The following is a 27,102-nucleotide window of genomic DNA, read 5'->3' on the forward strand; positions in this document are numbered from 1 at the left end:
CCTTCCTTCCCCTCTGATTTCATCTGTCTAAGGTACTCCCAGTGTAGAGCTCTCCCTCCCAATGCAGATTTGCCATTTCTAGTCTTACAGTGTTGCCTGAGAGCACTGGGGCCCAAGTAACTTTCCTATGGGACACCAAGCCAATATGTGTGGGAGGCAGAATTTGAACCCAGGTCTTCCTGATTCTAAGGGCAGTTTTCTATTCACTAGGCCATGCTGCCTTGCATACAGAAGGCACTTAAGAGATGTTAAGTGAATTAATCAATAGTAAGAGACTGGTTGGGGGAGTTTGTACATAGTTGTGGGCCTGTGGTCTCCCTCATTAGACTGAATTTCTTGAGGGCAGGAATTCTCTTCTGCCTCTTTTTTGAATCCCCAGTGCCTAGCACTGTAACTAAAGAATAGTAGGTACTTATTTGTGGGTGCATTGTTTGTCCCCCATTTTTTGAAGGGGCGAATGCAAGGCAATTGGGGTTAAGTGACTTGCCAAGGTCACAGGGCTAGTAAGTGTTAAGTGTTTGAGGCCAGATTTGAACTCAGGTCCTGACTCCAGAGCCAGTGGTCCATTCACTGAGCCACCTACCTGCTAGGAAGGAGTTGCCTAGCTGGAACTGGTTAACTGAGTCCCCATTCATTTAATTAAAGGGGCCATCCATTGACATTTCTTAAAGAGGCCTATTCATTGAATGGGCATTGCCTCCCTCAGAGTGAGAACTTCAAAAGACCTTAGCTTAAAAGGGTAAAGGTTTCGAACTGCATGCAGGGCCATCTCCAGTTGTCCTGATGGATGGATATCTGGCCACTGGGCCCAGATGGGTCTGGAGGAGAAAGTGAGGCTGGTGACCTTGCAGAGCCCCGTCTCACTCAAGTGAAAGTCAATTGCAAGTCATGTCATCATCTCCCTGATGCCATGGTCCTCTTCAAGAAAAATGACAAACCACAACCTGTGATGCATTTAATAAATGCTCTGTCAATAGACTGATATTTAAAATTTCAAAACATTTTTCAGAAGAAGTGAATACCCATGGGAGTATTATTAGCCTCATTTTGCAGATGAGGAAGCAGGTTTTCAAAGAAGTTAAAAGACTTAACCAGGCGCCACCTAGCTAGCTGCTAAGTCTCAGACATCTATAAATGGCAGGGATCAGTTTCTGCTTGAGTTTGACCCAGCTGGACTAGATAACCTCGAATGTCCCCTTCATCCCTACAGTACTGATATCATGAGAGATTTCACAAGTTCTTGACTAATTTGTATTTTCTCTCTATGAATATTAAAATTGAGGGTGTGTTTAAACCATTGTGTTAAATTGGGTGGATCTGTTTCAGAATGGATATTCAACCCAAAAGGGTGAAAGTCTGCATAATTGAACCTGGCTATTTCAAAACCAACATGTCGGATATTCAGAAGTACCAGGAGGGGGCTGCCAGGTAGCACAGCATGTAAGAGCACTGGCTCCAGTGTCGGGATGACCTGGAGATCTAATCCTGGGCTCAGATACTCAGCACCACACCCAGAAATAACTGGCCGTGTAACCTTGAGCAAGTTACTTAACTCCGATTGCTTAAAAAAAAAAAGTACCAGGAGACTTTAACAAGTTCTTGGGATAAAGGCCCAGTGGAAGTCAAAGAAAACTACGGACAAGAATTCTTTGATAAAAGTGAGTTTGTCTATTTTGATAGAAATGGTATGCTCTGTGACGAGAAAATAAAAGGATAAATTCTGACATTTATAAGAATGTCTTTGAGTGGGACAGCAGGAAATATAGGCTTGTGTAGCCTTTAGGATTATATGAATGGTGATGAATAACAAATCCTCTGAGAACAAATCTTTCAATACTACTCACACTTAGTACTTTATTTTATTTTTTTTGTTTCTTCATATTTATTTCCCAGCTTCTCTTCTACCCTTATTCCACACTACCCTTCCCTTTTTATCTTTTAAAAAAGAATGTTTTTATTTTTTCACAATTACATGTTACAACAATTTTAATATTCTTTTTTTTTTTTTTTTTACAATTTTTGAGTTCTGAATCCCCTCCCTCACCTCTCCCTTCCTTGAGAAGGCAAGCATTTTGATATAGATTATACATGTGCAATCATACAAAACACATTTCCTTTTTAGCTATCAAGCAAAAGAGAACAAAGATTAAAAAAAGAAAAATCTGAGAAAAATAAAGTTAAAAAAGTATGCTTTAATCTGCATTCATATTCCATAAGTTTTTTTCACTGGAGATGGATTGCATTTAAAAAAATTTAGTTTTAATTTATGAAATAGAACAGGAATTTCCATAACATATTATAAAAAAAAGGTAATTGTCCATGAAACTGCACATCCATTATATACAACTTGCTATTCCTTCAAACTGTACAATAAAGTTATCATGTGAATTTCTTTTCCTTTTTTTTTTCTTCCCTCCCACCCTGGCGATGGTCACCATTAGATACAAATAAGTATGTGTGTGTGTGTGTGTGTGTGTGTGTGTATTTACATATATATGTAAAATTATTCTATATATACTTCTATTTTTCAGTTCTTTCTCCAGATGCTGATAGTGTCTCTTTTCACATGTCTTTTATTTTTAGTTTGTGTGTTTATCATAGTCAAAATGACTTAGTTGCTCAGAGTTGTTCTTAAAACAATATTGCCATCACTATATACAATGTTCTCTTAGTTCTGCTCAAACCATTTCATGCAAGGCTATCCACACCTAAGGTCATAGAGCTTATCAAAATTTTTTTAGCATTTTTATCATAAGAATTGTGTTGTATCATTGTATTGCTCAGAATAGTTAATCATTCACAGTTGGTCATTGTATAATATTACTGTTACTATGTATAATGATCTGATTCTTCTCACTTCACTTTGCATCAATTCATATATGTCTTCTCAGGTTTTTCTGAGAACATCGAATACAACTTACAGGTCATAAGATGATGGTTTTAGAGTCCATCTAGTCTGACCCTATCATTTTATAGGTGAGAAACTTGAGGCCCAAAGAATATGTTTCCAAGGTCTCACAGGTAGTTGAGGGATACATATGAATAGAATCCCACAGAATAGAATCCCAACATACATAAGAACTGTTGGGTATTAATAAAATCTATTGAATTATTGAGACTAAATTAGAGGTGTTTTTAGTTTGGGGAAAGGAATGTTAGTGTGAGAGGTAGCAAAGGGTTAAATTTCTACAGAACTGCAAGAATTGCTGAAACAAGGTTCCTGAGAAAAAGTCCCAGACTGTAGCCTTGGGAAGCAGTTGGGTTCCCAGTTCCCAGAGAACTCCTAGATAATACTAAAAGTGAGATGATATAAAATAAAAAGAAGCTGGCAGCAGCAGCAGGTATATTTCACCAATTAGAAATGAAACAGTGGCCTTGGGACAGTCAGGCCCAGATAAGGACACATCTAGGTTGGACTGGTGAGGGTTCAGTATTCTGGGGTTGTTCCTGCTCTTGCTTAGTGAACCTCATGTATTATGTATGTTATCTAACAAAATTAGAGTCTCATTAGTACCGTGTTTCCCCGATAATAAGACACTGTCATATTAATTTTTTGGACAGAAAAACACCAGAGGGCTTATTTTCAGGGGAGGGCTTATTTTAATGAACATTGACAGCAATTTTAATAAACAGGTAAATGTGAACAAAAAAATGTACCTTTATTCAATAAGCAAATCACTGGGGAAGAACAGGATGACGCGCTCACTGCTGCAGCTCTGATTGGATGCAGCTTGGAGCGCGGCGTGCATTTCATGGGGGGGGGCGGTGCATACAGAGGGTACTGTAATGTAGCATGTAGCGCAGGGGATCACCTTCACTACAGTAGCAATCTCAATAGGGCTTATTTTCGGGGGAGGGCTTATTTTAAAGGAATCTTACACAGTAAGGGGAGGGCTTATTTTCGGGATAGGTCTTATTATCGGGGAAACACGGTAATAATTATGGTAATGGATTGAGATTGCTTTGTGCCAATTTATTAGCATTAGTAAGCAGATTGTTAGGGTGGCTAGGTGGCGCAGTGAGTAGAGCACTGGCCCTGGAGGCAGGAGGACCTGAGCTCAAATCTGGCTTCAGACACTCAACACACACACAAAACTAGCCGTGTGACCTTGGGCAAGTCACTTAACCCCAATTGCCCACCAAAAAGAAAAAAAAAAGATTGTGAGCTTGCTTTACCCACCAATGGTAAGGGGGGACAGGGGTTGGAGGCAGGCTCAGGATTAGGATAACAGAAGCCTGAGAGCTTCTGCAATTTGCACTCCCTGACAAAAGCTGTTTGAGCAACAAAGGCTGTGCCCTTTCTCATGAGAAAGAATAAAGACCTTTTCTGATCTCAGACTCAGACTCTGAACTTTTTCATCCCACATACCATTACAGTGACATCATCACGGCGATAACTCCAGGTAGAGAAAAGATGATGGAAAGGATATTGCTCTAGTCGGTGCTAGTATAACTTATTATCTAGTGTAATTCTCAAGGATATCTTGAGATATTCATGTGTAGTACAGGTACTTGTAACTGTTACTTTGTGAAAGAGTGAATTTTTGATGTATCATTCTGGTTGTCAGGTTGCTTTTTGTTAGGTATTGGCTAGTTTATTATCATCTTGCTAGCATTTGGCACCATGCTAAACTTTTGCGATTTGCATTGACAGGTTGTACTATCTTTCCTTTCAAAATCGATATCAATTAATTAGACTAGGCTCCTTAAGGGTAACCTTTCTGTAATTTCTGGTGGCAATAACCTGATCTTGAATTGATATCATCAACCCTTCCATTTTTGTAAATGAACATGAATGATTTAACCATTTGTTCATTTTTTTTAACCTATTATTGATTGGGTTTTTGTGGTTATCACCCATGGATAGATTTCCATTCTATTCTCTCATCTAAGTCATTTCATCGTCACTACGTATCTATTGCTAGCCTTTACTATTTATCTGTGAAATGATGTCTATTTGCATAAATTTGGGGTCATGACCAGTGTGGGAATTTCTTTTGTTAGACTATACATGTTTATAATGAAGGTTTTATTATTATTATTTGGGATTGGGGACTTGTTATTGTTCAATTACAGTTCCACTGAGAGGAAGAGATTACAAATGCATGTAAGACAAATAAATTCATTTTCAAAAAATGATCTGTTTATTCCAGAAGTCTTTCTCTAGGTTTTAAACCTATTCATCACGTACTTTGAGGCCATCTAAGAACACTCTTCTTCCTTTTTGGAGAAGAAGTATTAATTTTTCTAAAGCTGCTTTGGGTTGATGGGTCCTGTGTCTCACTAATATTATTTTGGCAATTTCCAAATTTGTTTGGAAACTTTTTACCTCTCATCATCCATTTTATTGCTACAGAATGGTTGTTAAGACTGGGATTGAGTAGGTGTTAATTACTCTAAATGTGTTATTCCCATTGAGTTTTGACTTGAGGATGCCAGTAATCCTCTTGGCATATACAACCACAGCTTTCTTCTTGAAGGTTTTATGCTTCATGTGTCTTGTCTGGAGAACAAAGTATCTGTAAGTACTTTCCTGAGGCAGCTAAGTGTCACAGGGGATACAGTGCTGGACCTGGAGTCAAGAAGACCTAAATTCAAATCCAACCTGAGACACTTAATAACTGTGTGATCATGGGCAAGTCACTTAACATCTGTCTGCTTCAGCTTCGTCAGCTGCAAAATAGAGATGGTAATAGCACACATCCCCCAGGGTCCATGAGAGAACCAAACAAGATAATATTTGTAAAGTTAGTCCAGTGCCTGGCACATAGTAGGTCCTTATACATGCTTATTTCTTTTCTATCTTTAACCATTTGTTTAACTTGACCTCTGGATTTAAGCTAAAAGACTTTCGTAAAATTTTCCCTGGTAAATCCTTCCCCTCAGTAAGAATTCCATTAGGGGAATAATACTAAATTTTGTCCTCTTTAAAGATCTCTACTAAGGGACTACATTCATTTTCCATGGGAATTGGATGTAGATTCCCCTTTGCCTACAACCAGGGACTTAAAATCATAGTTAAATAGGCCAAAGGATCTCATTTCCTCCATGTAAACTCTAGGTCACCACAATTATAAAAGGATAACTTTATCTTCTTCATATCACTAAAAAGTAATGATCCTATCAGTAATTGTACTTTTTGGCTCTTGTTCCCCTTTTTCTCTTCTCCTTCCACTTCCTACATTGGATTAGGGTAGAACAAACCTGAGCCTCTGTTTCAGTTTCCTCCCCCCTGGCAGCAGATTATGGTAATTTAGCAGGAACACCGTAGCAGTGCCCTGGTGACTTGAGATGGAGACTTCTTGGACCTCAAGATCCTGGCCACCTTATGCCTTTTTGTTTCCCTTTATGAAAACATATTATTATGTAATATAGGCTTATTGGCTAGTATGTTCTGAAGTGGAGAGAGCTCTGGGCCCAGTGCCATGAAGACCTGAGTTCAATTTTGGCCTTAGACTCTTATTAGTTGTGTGACCCTGGGCAAGTCACATCACCTCCCTTAGTCTCAGTTTCTTTAGCTGTAAAATGGAGATAATAACAATATCTATCTCCTAGGGTTGTTGTGAGGATAAAATGAGACAATATTGTAAAACACTTTGCAAAACTTGAAGTCCTGAATAAATGCCAGATAGTAGTATTATGCAGGCCTTATAATAAGTTCAGAGGGAGTCTACTGATTTGCATAGTTAATAAAGAGCCATCCTTAGACTATGGAAAACTCCAGGGTTCAGGTCCTGCCTCTCACAAGTACTAGCTATATCATCATGAAAAGGTCACTTAGCTTCCCAATGCCTTTCACAAGTCTTTTAAAAAATTTGCATTTCGTTGAAAAAATTATTATGCATTTTTTTCTTCCTTTCACCTCCCTTTCCCTGCTGGAAAGGGGGGGGGGAACCCTTGTTACAAATAATTATAGTCAAGCAAATTTCCATGTTAGCCATTTAAAAAAAATATGTCTCACTCTGCGTATTAGTCTATCAATTACTTCGCTGTCATGAAGTAGGAATCATGGTTGGTCATTATATTAATTAGAGTTTTTAAGTCTTCCAGCATTGCTCAGTTTTTGCTATACTGATGTTATAGTGTAGATCCTCTTGGTTTTACTCACTTTACTCTGCATCAGTTCATACAAGTCTTTACTGGCTTCTCTGAAACTATTCCTTCATTTTGTTCCTTTTTTAAATTGAATTTTATTTTTTTGTTACATTTTAAGTTCTGAACTGTCTCCCTCCCTCCTCACCCTGTACTACAGAAGGCCACCATTTGGAATAGACATCTATATCTATCTACCTGTATAAAATCATATTATGCATAATTCTATTTATCAGGGCTTTTTTTTTTTTGCTTTTTGGAGGGGGGATGGTAGGGCAATTGGGGTTAAGGGACTTACCCAAGGTAACATGGCTAGTTTTTGTGTTAAGTGTCTGGGACCAGATTTGAAGGTCCTTCTGACTCCAGGGCCGGTGCTTTATTCACTGTGCCACCTCGTTGCCCCCTTATCAGTTCTTTCTGTGGAGGTGGATAGTATCTTCCTTCATAAACCCTTTGTAATTAATTTGGGTATTTATAAAACTTAGTCATTCACAGTTATTCTTCAAACAATATCATCACTTTATACAATGTTCTTTTGGTTTTACTCATTTCACTCTTCATTATTTCATGCAAGTCTTTTCATGTTTTTCTAAAATCAACCAACTCATCATTTCTTATAGCACAGTGGTACTCCATTACAATCATACACCACAATTTGTTTAGCCATTCCTCAATTGGTAGTTATCCCTTCAATTTCCATTTCTTTGCTACCACAAAGAAAGCTGCTATCAATATTTTAGAAGATATAGGTTCCTTTCCTTTTTCTCTGATCACCTTGGGAAATAGACCTAGTAGTGGTATTGCTGCATCAAAGGTTATACAAAGGATATGCCCTGTATATACAGAGTACATACTCTTTGGGCACAATTCCAGATTGCTTTCCAAAGTGGTTGGATCAGTAAACAGCTCCACCCTCAATATATTAGTGTCTCAAATTTTCCACATCCACTAACATTTGTAATTTCCCCCTCTATCATTGTAGCCAATTTGATAGGTGTGAGATGATATCTCAAAGCTGTTTTCATTTTCATTTCTCTCATCAATAACAATTTAGAGCATTTTTATATGACTATATATACCTTTAATTTCTTCCTCAATCTGCCCTCTCCCAATCTCCCCCCTTACTTTTTGAAAGGGCAAGATGGATTTCTATACCCCATTGCCTATATTTCTTATTTCCTGGTTGCATATAAAAATACTTTTTAAAATATTTGTTTTTAAAACACTGATTCTCTCCCTTCTCCCCCCTCAGGCACCCCCACTGAGAAGACAAGCAATTCAATATAAATTATGCATGTGTAGTAATGCAAAGCATTTCCATAGTAGTTATATTACAAAAGACTAACTATATTTTCCTCCATCCTATCCCACTCCCCATTTATTCTGTTTCCTCCTTTGACCCTGTCCCTTTTCAAAAGTGTTTGCTGCTAACTACCCTCTCCCCCAATTTCCCCTCCCTTCTATCAACTCCCCTCTTATCCTCTTCCCTCCTACTTTGCTCTAGGGTAAGATGCCCAATTGAATGTGTATGTTACTCCTTCCTTAAGTTAAATCCAATGTGAGTAAGGTCCCTTTCACCTTCCTGCTCTTCCCCTCCATTGTAACAGCCTTCTCCTGCCTCATTATTTGAGATAATCCATCCCATTCTTTCTCTCCTCCTGTCCTCCCAACATATTCTCTCACCTCTTAATTTTATTTTTTGATATCATCCCTTCACATTCAGCTTTCCCTGTGCCCTTTATGTATACACGTACACACATATAGTATATAACACACACCTACATCCACCTATACATACATCAACATGTATGTATACATATACATACATATTTAATCCTTTCAACTATCCTCATACTGAGAAAAGTCTCATGAGTTACAAATATTGTCTTTCCATGTAGGAATGTAAGTAGTTCAATTTTAATAAGTTCCTTATGATTTCTCTTTCCTGTTTACCTTTTCATTCTGCTCTTGATTCTTGTATTTGAAAGTCATATTTTCTGTTCAGCTCTTCTTTTCATCAAGAATACTTGAAAGGGGGCCTCCAGGTAGCACAGCGAGTAAGAGCACCAGCTCCAGTGTTGGGATGACCTGGGTATCAAATCCGGGCTCAGACACTTAGCACCACACCCAGAAATAACTGGCCCAATTGCTTAGGGGTGGCCAGGTGGCTCAGCAAGTAAGAGCGCCGGCTCCAGTGTCGGGATGACCTGGGGATCAAATCCGGGCTCAGATACTCAGCACCACACCCAGAAATAACTGGCCGTGTAACCTTGAGCAAGTTACTTAACCCCAACTGCTTTAATAAAAAAAGAATACTTGAAAGTCCTCTATTTCATTGAATGACCATATTTTCCCCTGAAGTATTATATGCAGTTTTGCTGGGTAGGGTGATTCTTGGTTTTAATCCTAGCTCCTTTGGCCTCCGGAATATCATATTTCAAGCCTTTTGATCCCTTAATGTAGAAACTGCTAGATCTAGTGTTATCCTGATTGTATTTCCACAATACTGAAATTGCTTTTTCCTCATTGATTGTAATGTTTTCTCCTTGACCTGGAATGTCTGGAATTTGGCTATAATATTCCTAGAGGGGTGGTTAGGTGGCAAAGTGAATAGAGCACCGGCCCTGGAGTCAGGAGGACCTGAGTTCAAATACGGCCTCAGACACTTAACACAAAAACTAGCCATGTGACTTTGGACAAGTCATTTAACCCCAACTGCCCTCCAAAAAGCAAAAAAATAAAAATTAAAAAAATATAATATTCTTAGGAATTTTCTTTTTGGGATCCTTTTCAAGGGTGATTGGTGAATTCTTTCAATTTCTATTTTGCCCTCTGTTTCTAGAACATCAGGGTGATTTTCCTTGATAATTTCTTGAAAGATGATGTCTAGGCTCTTTTTTTTGATCATGGCTTTCAAGGTAGTCCAATAATTTTTAAATCATCTCTCCTGGATTTATTTTCCAGGTCAGTGTTTTTTTCCAATGAGATATTTCACATTGCCTTCTATTTTTTCATTTGTTTGGATCTGTTTTATAGTATCTTGATTTCTCATAAAATCATTAGCTTCCATTTGCTCCAATCTAATTTTGAAGGAACTATTTTCTTCAATAAGTTTTTGAAATTCTTTTTTGCATCTGGCCATTCCTGCTTTTTGAGGCATTCTTCTCCATTTGAGTGTGTCTATTTTTTTTAAATTTTTCAAATGCTTTATTAACTTCTGATTTACATCATTCATTTCCACCAGATTTTTAGTTACAGATTTTCTCTCTGTTTTTCCCTTACCCACCGCCCCAAAATAGCAGTCCCACAGGATATCCCCTCCTCCAATCTGCTCTCTCCCATATTTTCTCCCATACCCCTTTCGACTTTTCCAGTGGATCTCTATGCCCCAGTGCCTGTATATCTTATTTCCCAATTACATGTAAAATAGTATTAATAATAGTATATATATATGTATATATATTTGAATATTTGATTTTAAAACTTTGAATTCCAGATTCATTCCCTTCCTCCCTTGTCACCCACCCTTACTGGGAAGACAAGCAGTTCAGTATAGATTGTACATGTGTGGCTAATGAAAACAATAACATAGTAGATATAGTAAAAGACTGACTATATTTCCCTCCCTCCTATACCACCTCCCACTTGTTCTATTCTCTACTTTGATCCCATCCCTTTTCAAAAGTGGGTGCTTCCAACGTCCCTTCCCACCCTCCCTCCCACCTGCCCTCCCTTGCATCATCCTCCCTCTCATCCCCTTCCCCCTCTACTCTCCTGGAGGGTGAGATACCCTATTTAGTGTGTATTTCATTCCCTCCTCAAGCCAAATTCAATGGGAATAAGGTCGACCCATTCCTTTTTGCCTTCCTATTCTTCCCCTCCATTGTCACCATTTTTCCTTGCCTCTTCTATATGAGATAGTTTATCCCATTCTGTCTCTCCCCATCTCCTCTCATTATATTCCTCTCTCACCTCTTAATTTCACCTTTTAAGTATCATCCCTTCCTGTTAAATTGGTCTTGTACCCTCTATCTATGTATACCTGTAAACATATATACACACATTCACATATGTATTCATATGCCCATATACCCTCATATATAGACATATATATATTTCTGTTCCCTTCAACTACTGAGAAAAGTTTCATAAGTTACAATTATTGTTTTTCCATGTAGGAATGTTAATAGTTCAGCTTTGATAAGTTCCTTATGATTTCTTTTCCCTGTTTACCTTCTCATGCTTCTTTTGCTTCTTGTATCTGAATGTCAAATTTTCTATGCAACTCTGGTTTTTTCAGCAAGAATGCTTGAAAGTCCTCTATTCCACTGAATGACCATATTTTCCTCTGAAACATGATACTCAGTTTTGCTGGGTAGGTGACTCTTGGTTTTAATCTCAGCTCCTTTGACCTCTGGAATATCATATTCCAAGCCCTTTGATCCCTCAGTGTAGAAGCTGCCAGATCCTGGGTTATCCTGGTTGTGTTTCCTCAATATTCAAATGGTTTCTTCCTGGCTGCTTGTAATATTCTCTTCTTAGTCTGGGAATTTCAGAACCTGGCTATAATATTCCTAGTAGTTTTCTTTTTTGGGATCTTTTTCAGGAGATTGGTGGATTCTTTCAACCTCTATTTTGCCCTCTGGTTCTAAAACATCAGGGCAGTTTTCTTTGAGAACTTCCTAGAGGATGATTTCTAGGTTCTTTCTTTGATCATGGCTTTCAGGTATTCCAATAATTTTTAAATTTTCTCTCCTGGATCTATTTTCCAGGTCGGTGGTTTTCCCCATGAGATATTTCACATCGCCTTCTATCCTTTTATTTGTTTGGATCTGTTTAACAGCATCTTGATTTCTCATAAAGTCATTAGCTTCCATTTGCTTCAATCTAATTCTTTTTTTTTTAAAAGCAATCAGGGTTAAGTAACTTGCTCAAGGTTACACGGCCAGTTATTTCTGGGTGTGGTGCTGAGTGTCTGAGCCCAGGATTTGATCTCCAGGTCATCCCAACACTGGAGCCGGTGCTCTTACTCACTGAGCCACCTGGCCACCCTTAAGCAATTGGGGTTAACTAACTTGCTCAAGGTTGCATGGCCAGGTGTTTCTGGGTGGGTGCTAAGTGTCTGAGCCTGGGATTCGATCTCCAGGTTATCCTGACACTGGAGCTGGTGCTCTTACTCGCTGTGCTACCTGGCTGCCCCGCTCCAGTCTAATTCTGAAGCAATGATTCTCCTCAGTGAGCTTTTGAGATTCTTTTTCCACCTGGCAAATTTGGCTTTTAAAGGCATTCTTCTCCTCATTGCCTTTTTGAGCCTCTTTTGCCATTTGAGTCAGTCTGTTTTTTAAGGTATTATTTTCTTCAGTCAGGCTGTTGACTCTCATTTCCTAATTTTCTTGCATTGTTCTCATTCCTCTTCCCAATTTTTCCTCCACTTCTCTTATCTGCTTCTTAAGGTCCTCTATGGCCTGTAACCAGCTCATATTTTCCTTTGAAGCTTTTGGTGCAGGAGTTCTGACTTCACTCTCTTCCTCCTTTTCCATGCTTTGCTCCTTTTTGTCCCCAAAATAGGAGTCTAATGTTGGGATCTTCTGTCTGCTTTGTTTCCTTTGCCTGGTCATGTCATTTACATCTCCTAATGCTCTTTATTTCTAGTTTATTCATAAATTATTCTCCAATCCATAAGTTTAATACATAATATGTTTCATGTTCTTCTAGTTTTCTTATGATAATTCCCTTCATACATGGGTCAGGAAACCATTTTGACCTTATCTTGGGAAATGGTGTGAAATATTGGTCTATACTCACTTTCTGCCAGAGTACTTTCCAGTGTTGTCAATATATATTTTTTGCCAAATAGTAAATTCTTATCTCATAAAATCAGACCTTTAAATTTCTCAAACAAAAGTCTTCTGAAATTACTTACTAATGTATATTTTATGTCTACTTTGTTCCACTTAGCCAATACTAGGTAGTTTAGATAATTATTACCTTGTAATATAGTTTAGGATCTGGTACTGCTGGATCTCCTTTACAGTTTTTTATTAATTCCTTTGACATTCTTGACATTTTGTTCTTCTAAATGGATTTTATGACTTTTTTCTAGTGCAATAATTTTTTTTTTAGTAATTGGTATGCCATTGAATAAATAGATTAGTTTAAAGTAGAAATGTCATTTTTATTGTATTGCCCTTGCTCACCCATGAATGACCAATATTTCTCCAATTATTTAAATATGACTTTGTTCATAATAAAAACATTTTATAATTATTTTTATGTAGTTCCTGGGTTTCTCTTGGCAGATATACTACCAGGTATTTCATGCAGTCTATGTATAATTTTTTTTTAAGCAATTGGGGTTAAATAACTTGCTCAAGGTTACACGGCCAGGTGTTTCTGGGTTGGTGCTAAGTGTCTGAGCCCAGATTTGATCCCAGGTCATCCTGACTCTGGGGCAGGTGCTCTTACTCACTGTGCTACCTGGAAGCCCCTCTATGGTTATTTTAAATGGGCTGTCTCTTACTATTTCTTCTTGTAAGATTTTATCAGTGATCATAGAAATGATGATTTATGTGGGGTTATTTTATATTATATGTTATATATAATATCACATTATATATTATTATATGTTGTGTTATATGCATAATGTAGTACATATTTTGTGTATTATATATTTGTTACATTTTATATCCTGTTACTTTGGTAAAATTATTATTTTAGCTAGCTTTTTAGTTGAACCTCTAGGATTTTCCAAGTATATCATCATATCATCTATAAAAAGAGATAGTTTTGTTACCTTTCCAATTTCTTCATTTTCTGATAGGTGTGAGATGATATCTCAAAGTTGTTTTAATTTAAATTTTATCTAATCAATAATGATTTAGAACATATTTCAAATTATCATAAATTCTTTTTTCTTCGTTAGAAAACTGCCTGTTTATATCTTTTGACCATTTATTAATTTGGAAATTACTTGTTTGGAATATATTGTTATAGTTTCCTAGCTAGTACTTTGTTTAGGATTTTTGAGTCTGTATTCTTTGTGAAAGTGATGTATAATTTTCTTTCTCTGTTTTTGCTCTTCCTTGTCTAGGTAGCTCTACCAAATTTGTGTCATAAATCAAGTTTGTTAGGACTCCTTCTTTGCCTATTATTCCAAATAACTTATTTGACATTGGAATGAGTTGATTTTTTTTAGGAGTTACTTGTAAATCCATCTGGTCCTCTTAGAAAATTCGTTTATGGATTATTCATTTTTTTTCTAAAGTACTAAAAATCAAACTTGTATTTTATAAATTTAGAATGCCTATTTAAATTAAGTTGTTAAAAATCAGTTGAAACCTGCTGCTTTTCTGACTACAACCTATGAAGAACTGACTTTTCAAATAATACAATTTAGCACTAGTGTTTTTGTTACCATAGATATTTTAGCAAATAAATTTGTCTTGAATGTTGCTTTTATAGAAATTTGCATAGTGTATTGCAAATACAGAACTTTTATCTGAATGTACTTCAAGATGCAAAATTCTATGTAATGATAATGTGACAATGGAACCATATTGTTCACAATAAGGATTTGTGGCAGGTGGAACCTGATGGTTAGATTCATATTATCCAAGTATTGAAAATGCATTTTATTATGATTTATTATACATAATTTCTTTTTCTAAGATAGATTTGTTTAGATAGTCTATTTACTCATCTATTAATCTTGATGATTTATCTTTTTCTAAGTATTCTTCCATTTCACTTAAATTGTTAAATTTATTGGCATGTTAATTGGACGATATAACTCCTAATAATTTTTTTTTATTTTATCTTCTTTAGTGGTATATTCATCCTTTTCATTGTTGATATGAGTGAATTGATTTTCTTCTCATGTTAACCAATGTTTTACCTATTTTATTTACTTTTTCATAAAACCAACTTCTAGTTTTATTTATTAATTCAGTGATTTTCTTACACTCACTTTTATTAATCTCACCTTGAATTTTTAGCCTTTCCAATTTGATATTTAATTGGGGATTTTAAATTGGTTCTTCTCCTAGTTTTTTTTAATTGCATACCCAATTCATTCATCTACTCTTTCTCTGTTTAATTGATGCAAGTATTTAGACATATAAGTTTTCCTCTGATTGTTGCTTTTTATTGTATCCCACAGGCTTTGATATTTTGTCTCATTATTGTCATTCTCTCTAATGAAATTATTGATTGTTTCTATGATTTGTCCTTTCACCCACTCATTCTTTAAGATATACTGAATGATATGTTTTGTTTAAGATTATGTGACCACCTTAGTAATGAGCTGTTATATTATGTTATTGTGATGTAATGCTTTACTTCATTGAACAATGTTTAGCACTGAATAAATACAGGGTTCATTGTCCTATGTGATTAGACCCCTAAAATTATTCGCAGCAGCAATCCTCAGGAGAGTTGCCGTGCTTGTGCTTACAAGGACTTCCAGCAATGCTGTCTCTGCAAATGCTCTTACTCCCTGTGGTCCCTTTCATGATTGCAAGTCTCAGTTCACCCCTCTGGCCTGGAACCAAAACCTGGGACTCTGCTCTCCTGGAGTGTTCCCAGCCAGGAGGGACTCCACCCTCTGTGATGGCAATCACTGCCATGTCATAACTCCTCCTTAACCACAAACACAGCCTGAAAGCACATCTGGTCAGTGTACATGGGGTCCACATCCAGCACAAGTGGAAGACTGTATAATCTTCCTTGTCCAGCCATTTGACTCCCTCTCTATCTGTGGGGAAAAGTTCCTGAAGTTGAGACTGCCACCAATATAGGTGTTCCCAGGGATTGTTTGTTGACTCAGGTAGGTATTTGCCTTGAGGAAACTATACATCATTCAGGCCAGAGCACCACAAGGGGGAGGTTGGATCTTTCCTAAAATCTTCCCAAGTTGTCTTAGGCTAGACAACTGCTTTCCCTGACTTTTAAAGTTCACTCTGAGGTTTCATTTTAAATTATTTGTGGGGGAATTTGGGAGAACCAGGTAATTTCCTGCCTTATTCTGTCATCTTCCCAGAATCCTTCTCGTTTCTTACAGGACAGTAGTATTCCATTACATTAACATATCATTATTTAGCCATTCCCTAATTGATGGGCATTCCTCCTCCTTAGTTTCTCTGTCTTTGCCTTTATAAAAAGAGCTTCTATAAATTTTTTTTTTGTATATATAGGATCTTTTTCCTCTTTCTTTGATTTCTTTGGGGTATAGGCCTGCTAGTGGTGTCTCTGGGTCAAATGATATATACATTTTAGTAACTTTTTGGTCATAGTTCCAAATTATTTTCTAGAATGGTACCAATTCAGAGCTTTACAAGTTGTATATTAGTGTCCTTGATTTCTTGCAATCTCTCCAATATTTGCCATTTTTTCCCTCTCAACTTTGTGTATCTGATGGTTATTAGATGGAATCTCTGAGTTGCTTTAATTTGTATTTTCTCTATTGGTGATTTAGAGTGTTATGATTTTAATGTGGCTATGTAGATAGCTTGGATTTCTTTTTTTTTGCCTTTTTGGAGGGGGGAAGGTGGGGCATTGGGGTTAAGTGACTTGCCCAGGGTCATACAGCTAGTAAGTATTAGATGTCTCAGGCTAGATTTGAACTCAGGTTCTCCTGACTTCAGGGCCGGTGCTCTATTCACTGTACCACCTAGCTTCCCCAAAAGGCCTCATTTCATTTTTTTTTTTGCTTTTTGGAGGGCAATTGGGGTTAAGTAACTTGCCCAAGGTTACACAGCTAGTTTTTTTGTGTGGGTGTTAAGTATCTGAGGCTGGAACCGAACTCCTGTCCTCCTGACTCTGGGCCGGTGCTTTACTCACTGTGTCACCTAGCCACCCCAAAAGGCCTCATTTCTAAAATACATAGAGAACTGAGTCAAATTTCTAAAAATACAAGTCACTCCCCAATTGATAAATGGTCAAAGACATAAATGGGCAGTATTCTGATGAAGACATTAAAGCTCTCTACAATCACATGAAAAAATTCTCTAAATCACTGAGAGAAAAGCAATCAATGTCAATGAAAGAAATGCAAATCAAAACACCTCTGAGATACCACATCGCACCTATCATATTGGCTAATATAACAGAAAGGGTAAATGATAAATGTTGGAGAAGATATGTGAAAATTGGAACATTTGTACATTATTAGTGGAGTTGTCAACTGATCCAACCTTTCTGGAGAGGAATTTGGAATGGTGCCTAAAGGGCAATTAAACTGTGCATACCCTTTGACCTAGCAATACCATGACTAGATTTGTATCCTGAAGATATTATAAAAAAGGGAAAAGGACACATATATACAAAAATATTTATAGCAACTCTTTTTGTGGTGGCAAAGAATTGCAAGCTGAGTGGATGCCCATTAATTGGGGAACGGCTGAGCAAGCTGTTGTGTATGAATGTAATGAATACTATTGTTTTATAAGAAATAATGAGCAGAAAGATTTCAGAAAAGCCTGGAAAGACTTACATGAATTGATGCTGAGTGAAGTGAGCAGAACTAGGAGAACATTATTTGCAGTAACAGCAGCATTGTGCAGTGATCATCTTTGATAGATAGGTCTTCTCAGCAATACAATGATCCAAGACAATTCCAAAGAACTCATGGTAGAAAATGCTATCCACATCTAGAGAAAGAACTGTGGAGTCTTAATGCAGATAGAGACTTTCTATTTTCCCCCTTTGCCCCCTTTTATTGTTTTTTCTTTCTTACGGTTTTCCCCCTTTGTTCTGATTCTTCTTTCACAACTTGACTACTGTGGAAATATGCTTAACATGATTGTATTATTATATATATATATGATATATATCTATTATATAGATACATAATCTATATCAGATTCCTTGCTATCTTGGGGAGAGAGAGAAGGGAGAAAGGGAAGGAAGGAAAGGAGAAAAACTTGGAACTCAAAACCTTACAAAAAATGAACGTTGAAGCTATCTTTACTTGTAATTGGGAAAAAAAAATATTATTAAATGCAACCCTCTACCCCAAATAAAATGTTCTCAATCGATTAAAAAAATAAAATAAAAGAAAGCCATACCTCCATGAAAGGAGGAGGGAATGAGTTCCTCTCCTGCGTAGGCTAAGGAGTGGCTGCAGTTATTCTTGTCTCATTTGATCATGCTACTTGGTAGATTATATATGAAAAATGATGGAGTTAGACTAGATGGCAACTGAGATCTCTGTGGCCATGATTCTGATTTTTCTTGACAAGGCCACACTTTTAGCTCCTGCTTTTGAGTTAGTCTTTACAGCTCAGAAAAAGTCTTGCTGCAAAAGACAGAGGGGTCACTGGAAAGGGAAAGGAAGGTCTTAAAAATACAGCTATGTGGCGCAGTGAATAGAGCACCAGCCCTGGTGTCAGGAGGACCTGAGTTCAAGTTTGGCCTCAGACACTTAACACACACACACACACACATACAAACTAGCAGTGTGACCTTGGGCAAGTCTTTTAACCCCAATTGCCCCCCAAAATTAAAAAAAAAGTAGTAATATTTTAGGGGAGGCTAAGTGGTGCAGTGAATAGAGCACGGGCCCTGGAGTCAGGAGGACCTGGGTTTGGATCCGACCTCAGACACTTAACTGAAAAAAAAAAAAACAAAAAAACCCCAAAACCTAGCTGTGTGACCTTGGGCAAGTCACTTAACCCCAATTGCCCTCCAAAAAAAAAAGCAAAAATAATGCAAGTCCTAGTGCCAACTCTGTTTTGACCCCATTTAAGCTTCTGGCCTGGTGTTGTAAAGGTTGATAGTACTGGCTTAAGATATAAATTCATGATAAGAATAGTCAGGCTATTGTTAGCTAGGGGGACAATGTTTCCAAAAGCTCCTTCTATGATTGTTGCTTTTTGTAACTTCGAGAATCTCTGGGTAGTTCACAGATTCTCTTTATGCTGTGTTTGGTGGAGTTTTGGTGCAACATTCATACAACTTTTTACTAAGATCATTGTCTGTAATGGGAATGTAAATTTAAAGATCTTCCCTGCCCCTAGGCTAAAGTGCACCTGGAGCCTGGGGTGGGAGGCTTGTTTTTCAGTAGATACTTCTTGATTGGCCAGTGAGTCAATAAGGTTGTTACATTCTCTGAGCCAGGAGAAGGCTATATATATGTAGCTTTGTTTTGGGGCTCACTTTGAGAAGTGTTCTGTGATTTGACCTGGATTCTGGGAAGCCATTGTCCAGAGCCCCCTGGCTTTGAAACCCAGATGTTGAAAGCCAGATGTTGATTTGGTATGGATGTAATGGTTGGGCAGTTTGAAATCTGTCTACTTGATCTGTTTCTGTCTTGATAATTCTGTCTGTATACTTTGAAGTTCGGGGTGCTGACCTTTTTCCCCTGAACGAGGTAAACGATATATGTCTGACTGATTAAAGTAAGCTTGTTAACCCATTTTGAGTTGCTTTCCTGTATCAAAGCAGATCCAAGAACCTGTGTTGGCAGCAAACCCTGAGGACGCTTGGGGTGCTTGCTGTGACGCTGTCCAAAGCCCTTCTATGTACTTTGGGAAACTCTGACCTCTCTTATTTTAAGGTCTACAAAGCTTTTTCTTCAAACAACTTTATAAGATAGGGCATAATAACAAATTATATTTCTATAGTGCCTTCAAGTTTGCAAAGTGATTTTTATACGTTTTCTCACCTGAGCGCCACAAAGCACCATGATGTTGATATTAAGCCCATTTGAAAGATGAGGAAGGCTGGGCATAGTGGTGTTCTTGTTGCTGAGGAGAGTAAGGTTGGTGGATTGCTTGAGTTTGGGAGTTTTAAGCTGCATGCAGTTCAGTACAAAGTCTAGCACCAATATGGTAGGCATTGTGAAATGAAACACCATCAGGCTGCCTAAGGAGGCATCAAACATCTAAGGTTAAAAAGAGTAGATTAAACTTTCATACTGATCAATATTGGGATCAAATCCATGAGTGGACATTATACTTCTTGCCCAGGCTCATATCTATTAAGCCTTGGTATTATCGCCATCATAGAAAGGAAACAGATTGAGAGGTGAGCTGAGGTGCCCATAGGCACCTAGATGGCAAGTATAAGAACTGGGTTCAAATCTAAATTTCCTGACTCTAAGTTCAGGGTTCTCGCCACTATACCCTATTATACTTGGTTCATTCTGTAAAAGCTGCTTCATATGCAAGGATTTACGACAAATCCTCTCTTTTCTTCTTTTTCTTTTAGAGAGGCAATCAAAGTTAAGTGACTTGCTCAGGGTCTTACAGCTCATAAGTGTCAAGTGTCTGAGGCCAGATTTGAATTCTGGTCCTCCTGACTCCAGGGCCAATGCTCTATCCATGGCACTACCTAGCTGTTGCCCTCAAAGAGCTTACATTGTAACATTAGAGGCAGGTATGTACTACCAAGCTAGATTTGGAGTCAGGGAAGAGTTAAAATTCTGCTTCAGACAGTGTGACCTTGGGAAAGTCATTTCACTTGTCTCAGTCTTGGCTTCCTCATCTGTAAAATGAAGATAATAATAGCAGCTCCTTTACAGAGTTATTTTGAAGATCAAATAAGATGACATGTAAATTACTTTGTAAACTTTAAAGCACCACATAAATAGTTATTATATTATCACTGCATACGTATACAAGGATATGGCAAACATATGCAAAATATAGACAAGATAATTTTGTCTTCCACTGTGGTATGTGCTTTGCACCTCAGCCACATGGTATAGGCGCAGCTAGGCGGCATAGTGGACAGAGTGCCAGGCCCAAAGTCAGGAAGACTCCTCTTCCTTAGTTTTCATCTGGCCTCAGATTCACTTTACCCTCTTTGCTTAAACTTTTTTATCTGTAAAATGACCGGGACAAGGAAATGGCAAACCATTCCAATATCTCTGCCCAGAAATCCTCAAATGGGATCATGAATAAGTGAATACAGAGTGTGTATGCTAAGAGAAGTATAAAAATGGTCTTTTCCCTTCCTTTCTACCAGTCACATAGATTCATGGACCACTGAGCTCTGAGCCTTAGGAAGACCAGTCAGGGTGTCACAGAATGAGACAAGACTAACTTTCTCCAAAAGAGCGGGATGTTATTTAAAAACCAAAATCCAATCCAAACATTAAAAAAGCCCTGGGGGAGGAGAAAGGCATCAGGGTGATGATTTGTACTTTGCCCAGGTGAGGGCTCCTGAAGCTATTAGGTTGTCTTTGTCTACCAGGTCAGACTTAATCCACCCCTGAATGCTCAGATGTGTTGTGGAGAGTAGACTGGGGGAGAGGAGAGGACAAGCTACGGGGAAATGGGAGGGTTGTGGTGAGTGGTCTTTCTGAGTTTTAAAAATCTCCAGAGGACAAAGTTCTCCAGCTGTACTAAGGATCTTGTTTGTGGTGAAACAAAACCTAAGTACCAGGAGACACTTGCTGGAAAAAAGAAAAAAAAACCACTGTTTTTTCTCTTGCAGTTTTCATTGATATTTTTCTGTTGATTTGATATTTGATTGATGGGTTTTTCTCTTCTTTTTTCCCCCAGCAGTAGGAGTGTGGGTAGGTCATTAATGTTTCTTGGACTTCACCAAGTATGATTACAGTTTGAAGACCTTGAGAACTTATAATATCATGGTGGGCATCAGGGAGGAGGAAGGTTGGCTTTATGCAGAGCAGAGTGAGGCTGTGACTTTAGAAATGTGATGGCCAATTCCTTCTGCTCAAGATTGTGGTCATAACACAGTGCCTGAACTTTTACCAGTAGAGGTGAAGAGCTAGATAGTATCCTATGAGTTTGAGCTGGAAGGTATCCTAATCTAATCCAACCAATTTATTTTACATCTCAGCCAACGAAGCACAGGGCTTATAAAGTGCCTCCTCCACGTATAACATCACTGGTAAGTTGTAGAGTTCATCTCTGAATTTGTTTTTTTGGGGGGGATCAAAATTCATTTTTCTTTTTCAATCTGGTCTTAAAAATATATAAACCCCTTTGGGGTTTAAGATGTTAATAAAAACTTTCTCAACTTATACTTTAGTCTATGGGGATTAATTACTATTTAACTGAGACCAAGATAATTACCTGTTGGGGATTAGAAAAATATTTATTTAGAAAGTCTGTCCCAATCTTAGACCTGAGCTAATAATGACTGTCCTGTTTGTGAAGTAATGAAAGGGAGTGAGAGTGAAGCATTGCTTGGAGACATGGGAACTGAGGAATGAGAAATTTTGGCATGGCAAAGGAATTTAAAATCATCCTTTTCCTTATGGATTCTTTGATTATAGCAATTAAGACTAGATGCCAGTCCTGGGGCAAGTTTTGGAAAATGAGAGAAAAAAGACCTTTAAAAATTGTTTATTAAAACTTGGGCTGTCACTTTTTCTTTCAATGTCAAATCTTATTTTTGAATCTCCAGGTATATGCAAATCTCAGTATATTTTCTTCTGGCAGGGATGGTGGTAGTATTGGTGGTGGTAGAGACATGTCTAATAAGCAAATATTTGAACAAACAGACCCTTTTCATTGGTTATATTTCTGACAATTGACATTAAAAGAGGGAGGAGCATAAATGAGAATCTCAGCAAAAGAAGACAATTATTTATTAAAACAGGAATGGGACCAGTAATTCTTCTTTCTCTGAGTCTGAGTAATAGCTTTGCAACATTTCTGTCTTCTGATATGAAGGTTGGTCCCAAGAAATACAACAAAAGATATTAGCTGCCACAAAATTAACTTTTTCTCACTCAGGCTTCAAATGTATTTTGCAGTCAGATATTTTGGCAATGATTGCCCACATTCAAAGCTTTTTTTTTGAGGAAGAGGCTGGTTTTGTTTTTTTTTATGCCTTTGTACACATACTACCTTGCATATAGTAAGTTTTTGATAAATATTTGCTTATGCGGAGGATAGGTGGTGTAGTGAATAGAGCACAGCCCTGGAGTCAGGAGGACCTGGGTTCAAATCCGGTCTCATATACTTAACACACATTAAAAAAAAGTAGCCATGTGATCTTGGGCAAGTCACTTAACCCCAATTGACTTCCTTTCTCCCCTCCAAAAAAAGCAAAAAAAAATTGCTCACTTGAAATGGGTTGGGTAGTATATGGTTACCCCTATTTTATAGGTGAGGAAACTGAACTTCTGAGAGGTTGGGATTTGTCTAGGGTGACACAGATACTATTTTGGAATTGGGATTATAATCTAGGCATATGGACTCTAAGAATAGGTCTCAGACCTCACAAGCTGTGTGACCTTGGGCAAATCATTTAACTTCTGATTGCCTCAGTTTCCTCCTCTGGGAAAGGAGAATAATAATAGTATATATCTAAACAGCATTGTTGTGAAGACTAAATGAGAGAATATTAATGATTATTAGTACAATTAGTGTTAGGCTTTAGTCCTTAGTTGTCTTGTATCTGACTGAAACTTTTCTTTCAGATCTTGTGTCTGGAGTCACTTGTCCCAATCTTGTCTGGGTTGGATGCTAAATAAAACTCTAAGTTTTTTAGTCAGGGTAGAATCAGCTTGGCAAGACTGCAGTGGGTGTCAGGTCTCATAGAATCTATTTACCCAGTCATGATTCCATATGCAAGAGCTTCAAGCTTGCAGTAGGCATTTCTTTCCCTGTGTTCTCAATGAGTCCTCCTTTGTGCTTTTGGCCCACAAGAACTCTAGAGTTGCCTCCCTTACCCTTAGTATCAATGGCTATATTCCCATTAGAGTTATGCCTTTTCTCTTGATGCCCTGATTGGTTCCTCATCTGGTCTCTGTAGATTCTTTCCAGGAGCATCAGGGCTCCTGCCATGATCTTCCAGTCACCTCTTTCTTCAGTGTGTTGGTGCTCTCAGTGACTCTGGTGCATGGAAGCTCTCTTTAACTGTTAAATCATTCTTTCTATCTTCACTGATTTACCTAAAAGAAGCATAATGGCTAAAACAAGACAGCTAGGTGGGGCAGTGGATAGAACACTGGGCTTGGAATTAGGAACATTCATGTTTATGAATTCAAGTCTGGCCACAGATGCTTACTCCTTGTTTGACTATGGACCTGTCGCTTAATCCTGTTTGTCTCAGAGCCTTATTTGTAAAATGAGCAGAAGAAGGAACTGGCAAATTTCTCCAGGATCTTTGCCAAGAAAACCCCAAAATGTGGACATGGAGAGTCAGACAAGACTCAATAACTGAGCCTCTGTGTTCTAAGGGAAGTTTTGTCTTTTCTTCCTTTTCCCTTAGAATGAGCCTTTTCTTTCCCAGAGGTCAGAGAGACAGAAATCATTAAGTCTAGGCTACCATTGTTCCCTTCCTTGTGTTTGGTACCCAGTAAAACTCCCAGCTGATATGCAACCCAGATTTATGCCTTTTCCTCTCCCCAAGTAGGGAGTTCTGAAACTGAGGCAGCTTGGTTGTGTAATGGTGTAAAGCCAAGCATGAGCAGCTTTCCAGAGAATACCACTGTGAAGAACTTTTAAGGTTTTGATTACATAGTTCCAAAGTTCTTTAAGTATTGAGGAAATGACCCCATTAACATGGCACCAGAATCATAGAAACTTCAGTGGGCAAAGACCTCAGTCAAATTGTAAAGTGTGTTAAAGTGGTTTCAGAGACCTGGGTCCAAGTTGTCTCTCTGACATATACTGGCTGTGTGACCCTAGGAAAGTCACTTAAGTCTAAATGACTTAGGCAAGTCTATAAGCTCTACCTTCCAGAGTAGGTACTGCTTTCTTAAAGGTAGTTTTTTTATTTTTTTGGTAGGCTTTCTCTTCTGATGAAATCAGAGGTCTGGTACAAAAGAAAACAATTAGGGAAAAAGTGGTTTCTGGAGAGCAGAACAGCTAACATTTTTTTTTCATGCTTTATTTATAGTGAAAGAGCAATGGCTTGCATGTGGCTCTACCTGGCCTGCCTCATTGGTCTTTATTATGTCTTTCGCTGGTACCGGGAGAGGCAGGTGGTGAGTAACCTTGGGGACAAATATGTCTTTATCACCGGCTGTGACTCTGGATTTGGGAACCTGCTGGCCAAGCAGTTGGACCTTCGAGGCCTGAGAGTGCTAGCGGCTTGTCTGACAGAGAAAGGGGCTGAGCAACTAAAGCATGAGACTTCAGACAGAGTAGAGACAGTGATCCTGGATGTGACCAAGACTGAGGACATCAAGGCAGCGGCCCAGTGGGTGAAGGAGCGTGTGGGAAATAAAGGTAGGAATGAAAGAGAGACATTATTTCATTTTTCTTTAATCCTTAAGATTGAATACTGCTTATGTGGGGTTTGAAAGCTTCATTTTTTTCCTTAGAAAGACAGGTAAGACCTTTTCTGTTGTTTTCATTTGTTTAATAGTTTACTTGGAAAATGAGCACTGGGAATTTGCGGTGTGTTGTTTCTATCTTGGGATTAAAGGATTTAGAGGCATAGTATTTAAAAAAAAGAATTACTTTATTTTTATATATTCACTTCCAAAAGAGTTTGAGTTCTAAATTTTCTCCCCCTCCCCAAGATGGCATGCAATCTGATATAGGTTCTACTTATACATTCATATGAAACATATTTTCAACTTAGTTCTGATGTAAAGAATTAGGAACAACTAGAAAAAAACAAGACAAAAGAAAACAAGAAAAGAAAAGGAGAGTAAATAGTATGCTTCTATCTGCATTCAGAATCCAAAGTTCTTTCTCTGGATGTGGATAGCATTTTCCATCATGAGTCTTTTGGAATTGTCTTAGATCTTTGCAATACTGAAAAGAGTTAAGTCTCTCCAGGCCAGTCAATGCACAATGTGGCTGTTTCAATGTGCAATGTTCTCCTGGTTCTGCTCACCTCACTCAGCATCAGTTCATATAGGTCTTTTCAGGTTTTTCCGAAGTCATTGCTCATTATTTCTTTTTTTTTTTTTAAATAAAAAAATTTTTTTTAAAGCAATCGGGGTTAAGTAACTTGCTCACGGTTACACGGCCAGTTATTTCTGGGTGTGGTACTGAGTGTCTGAGCCCGGGATTTGATCCAGGTCATCCTGACACTGGAGCCGGTGCTCTTACTCGCTGAGCCACCTGGCTGCCCCTAAGCAATTGGGGTTAAGTAACTTGCTCAAGGTTACATGGCCAGGTGTTTCTGGTTGGGTGCTAAGTGTCTGAGCCCGGGATTCGATCTCCAGGTCTTTTCAATACTGGAGCCAGTGCTCTTACTCGCTGTGCTACCTGGCGGCCCCAGCTCATTATTTCTTATAGCACAATAGTATTCCATTACATTCATATACCACAACTTGTTCAACCTTTGCTCAGTTGATCTCCATCCCTTCAATTTCCAATTTTTTGTCACAACAAAAAGAGCTCCTATAAATATTTTCAGACATGAGGGTTCTTTTCCCATTTTTATGATATCTTTGGGCTATAGACCTAGAAGTGGTATTGCTGGGTCAAAGGGAATCCATAGTTTTATAGCCCTTTGGGCATAGTTCCAAATTGCTCTCTAGAATGATTGGATCAATTCACAACTCTACCAACAATGCATTAGTGTTTCAATTTTCTCACATCTTCTGAAACATTTATCATTTTCCTGTTTTGTCACATTACCCAATCTTATAGGTGTGATGTGGTACCTCAGAGTTGTTTTGATTTGTGTTTCTCTAATCAATAGTGATTTAGAGCATTTTTCCATATGAGTGCAGATAGATTTAATTTCTTCCTTTGAAAATTGCCCATTCATATCCTTTGACCATTTATCAATTGAGGAATGACTTGTATCCTTATATATTTGATTCAGTTCTCTATATTGTTTAGAAATGAGGCCTTTATCAGAGACTCTGGCTGCATAAATTGTTTCCTAGGTTTCATCTTCCCTTCTAATATTAGTTGTTATGGTTTTATTTGTGCAAAAACTTTTCAAGTGAATATAATCAGAATCATCCATTTTACATTTCCTAATTTTCTCAAGGCATAATCTTGAAAGCACTATAAAACTTGACCAGGATTGTTCAGAAAGTAACTTTCTATTTTTCAGAAACTGATTTTTATCACAAGGTAAGCATGATAATTGTTTAGGCAATAACTTATTGGCACTTTT

General features: G+C 37.9%; 1 protein-coding gene across 7 annotated transcripts in view; it reads left to right on the forward strand.

Moving 5' to 3' along the window:
* Window positions 1-27,102, forward strand: part of HSD17B6 (hydroxysteroid 17-beta dehydrogenase 6) — a 62,594-nt gene that overhangs the window by 13,005 nt on the left and 22,487 nt on the right. For 4 of the 7 annotated variants that reach the window (XM_069079813.1, XM_069079777.1, XM_069079790.1 and 1 more), the window contains 2 exons: window positions 21,898-21,948; window positions 24,913-25,244. In XM_069079813.1, the coding sequence (XP_068935914.1) occupies window positions 24,923-25,244 (322 nt within the window). In that variant the 5' untranslated portion in view covers window positions 21,898-21,948; window positions 24,913-24,922. The remainder of the gene's footprint in view (window positions 1-21,897; window positions 21,949-24,912; window positions 25,245-27,102) is intronic. The other 3 variants (XM_069079783.1, XM_069079794.1, XM_069079800.1) reach the window with 1 other exon arrangement.

The sequence above is a fragment of the Petaurus breviceps genome, unplaced genomic scaffold (assembly GCF_028583685.1).
Source record: "Petaurus breviceps papuanus isolate PSGF00001 unplaced genomic scaffold, PetGlider_PUasm1.0 154, whole genome shotgun sequence".
NCBI lineage: Eukaryota > Metazoa > Chordata > Mammalia > Diprotodontia > Petauridae > Petaurus > Petaurus breviceps.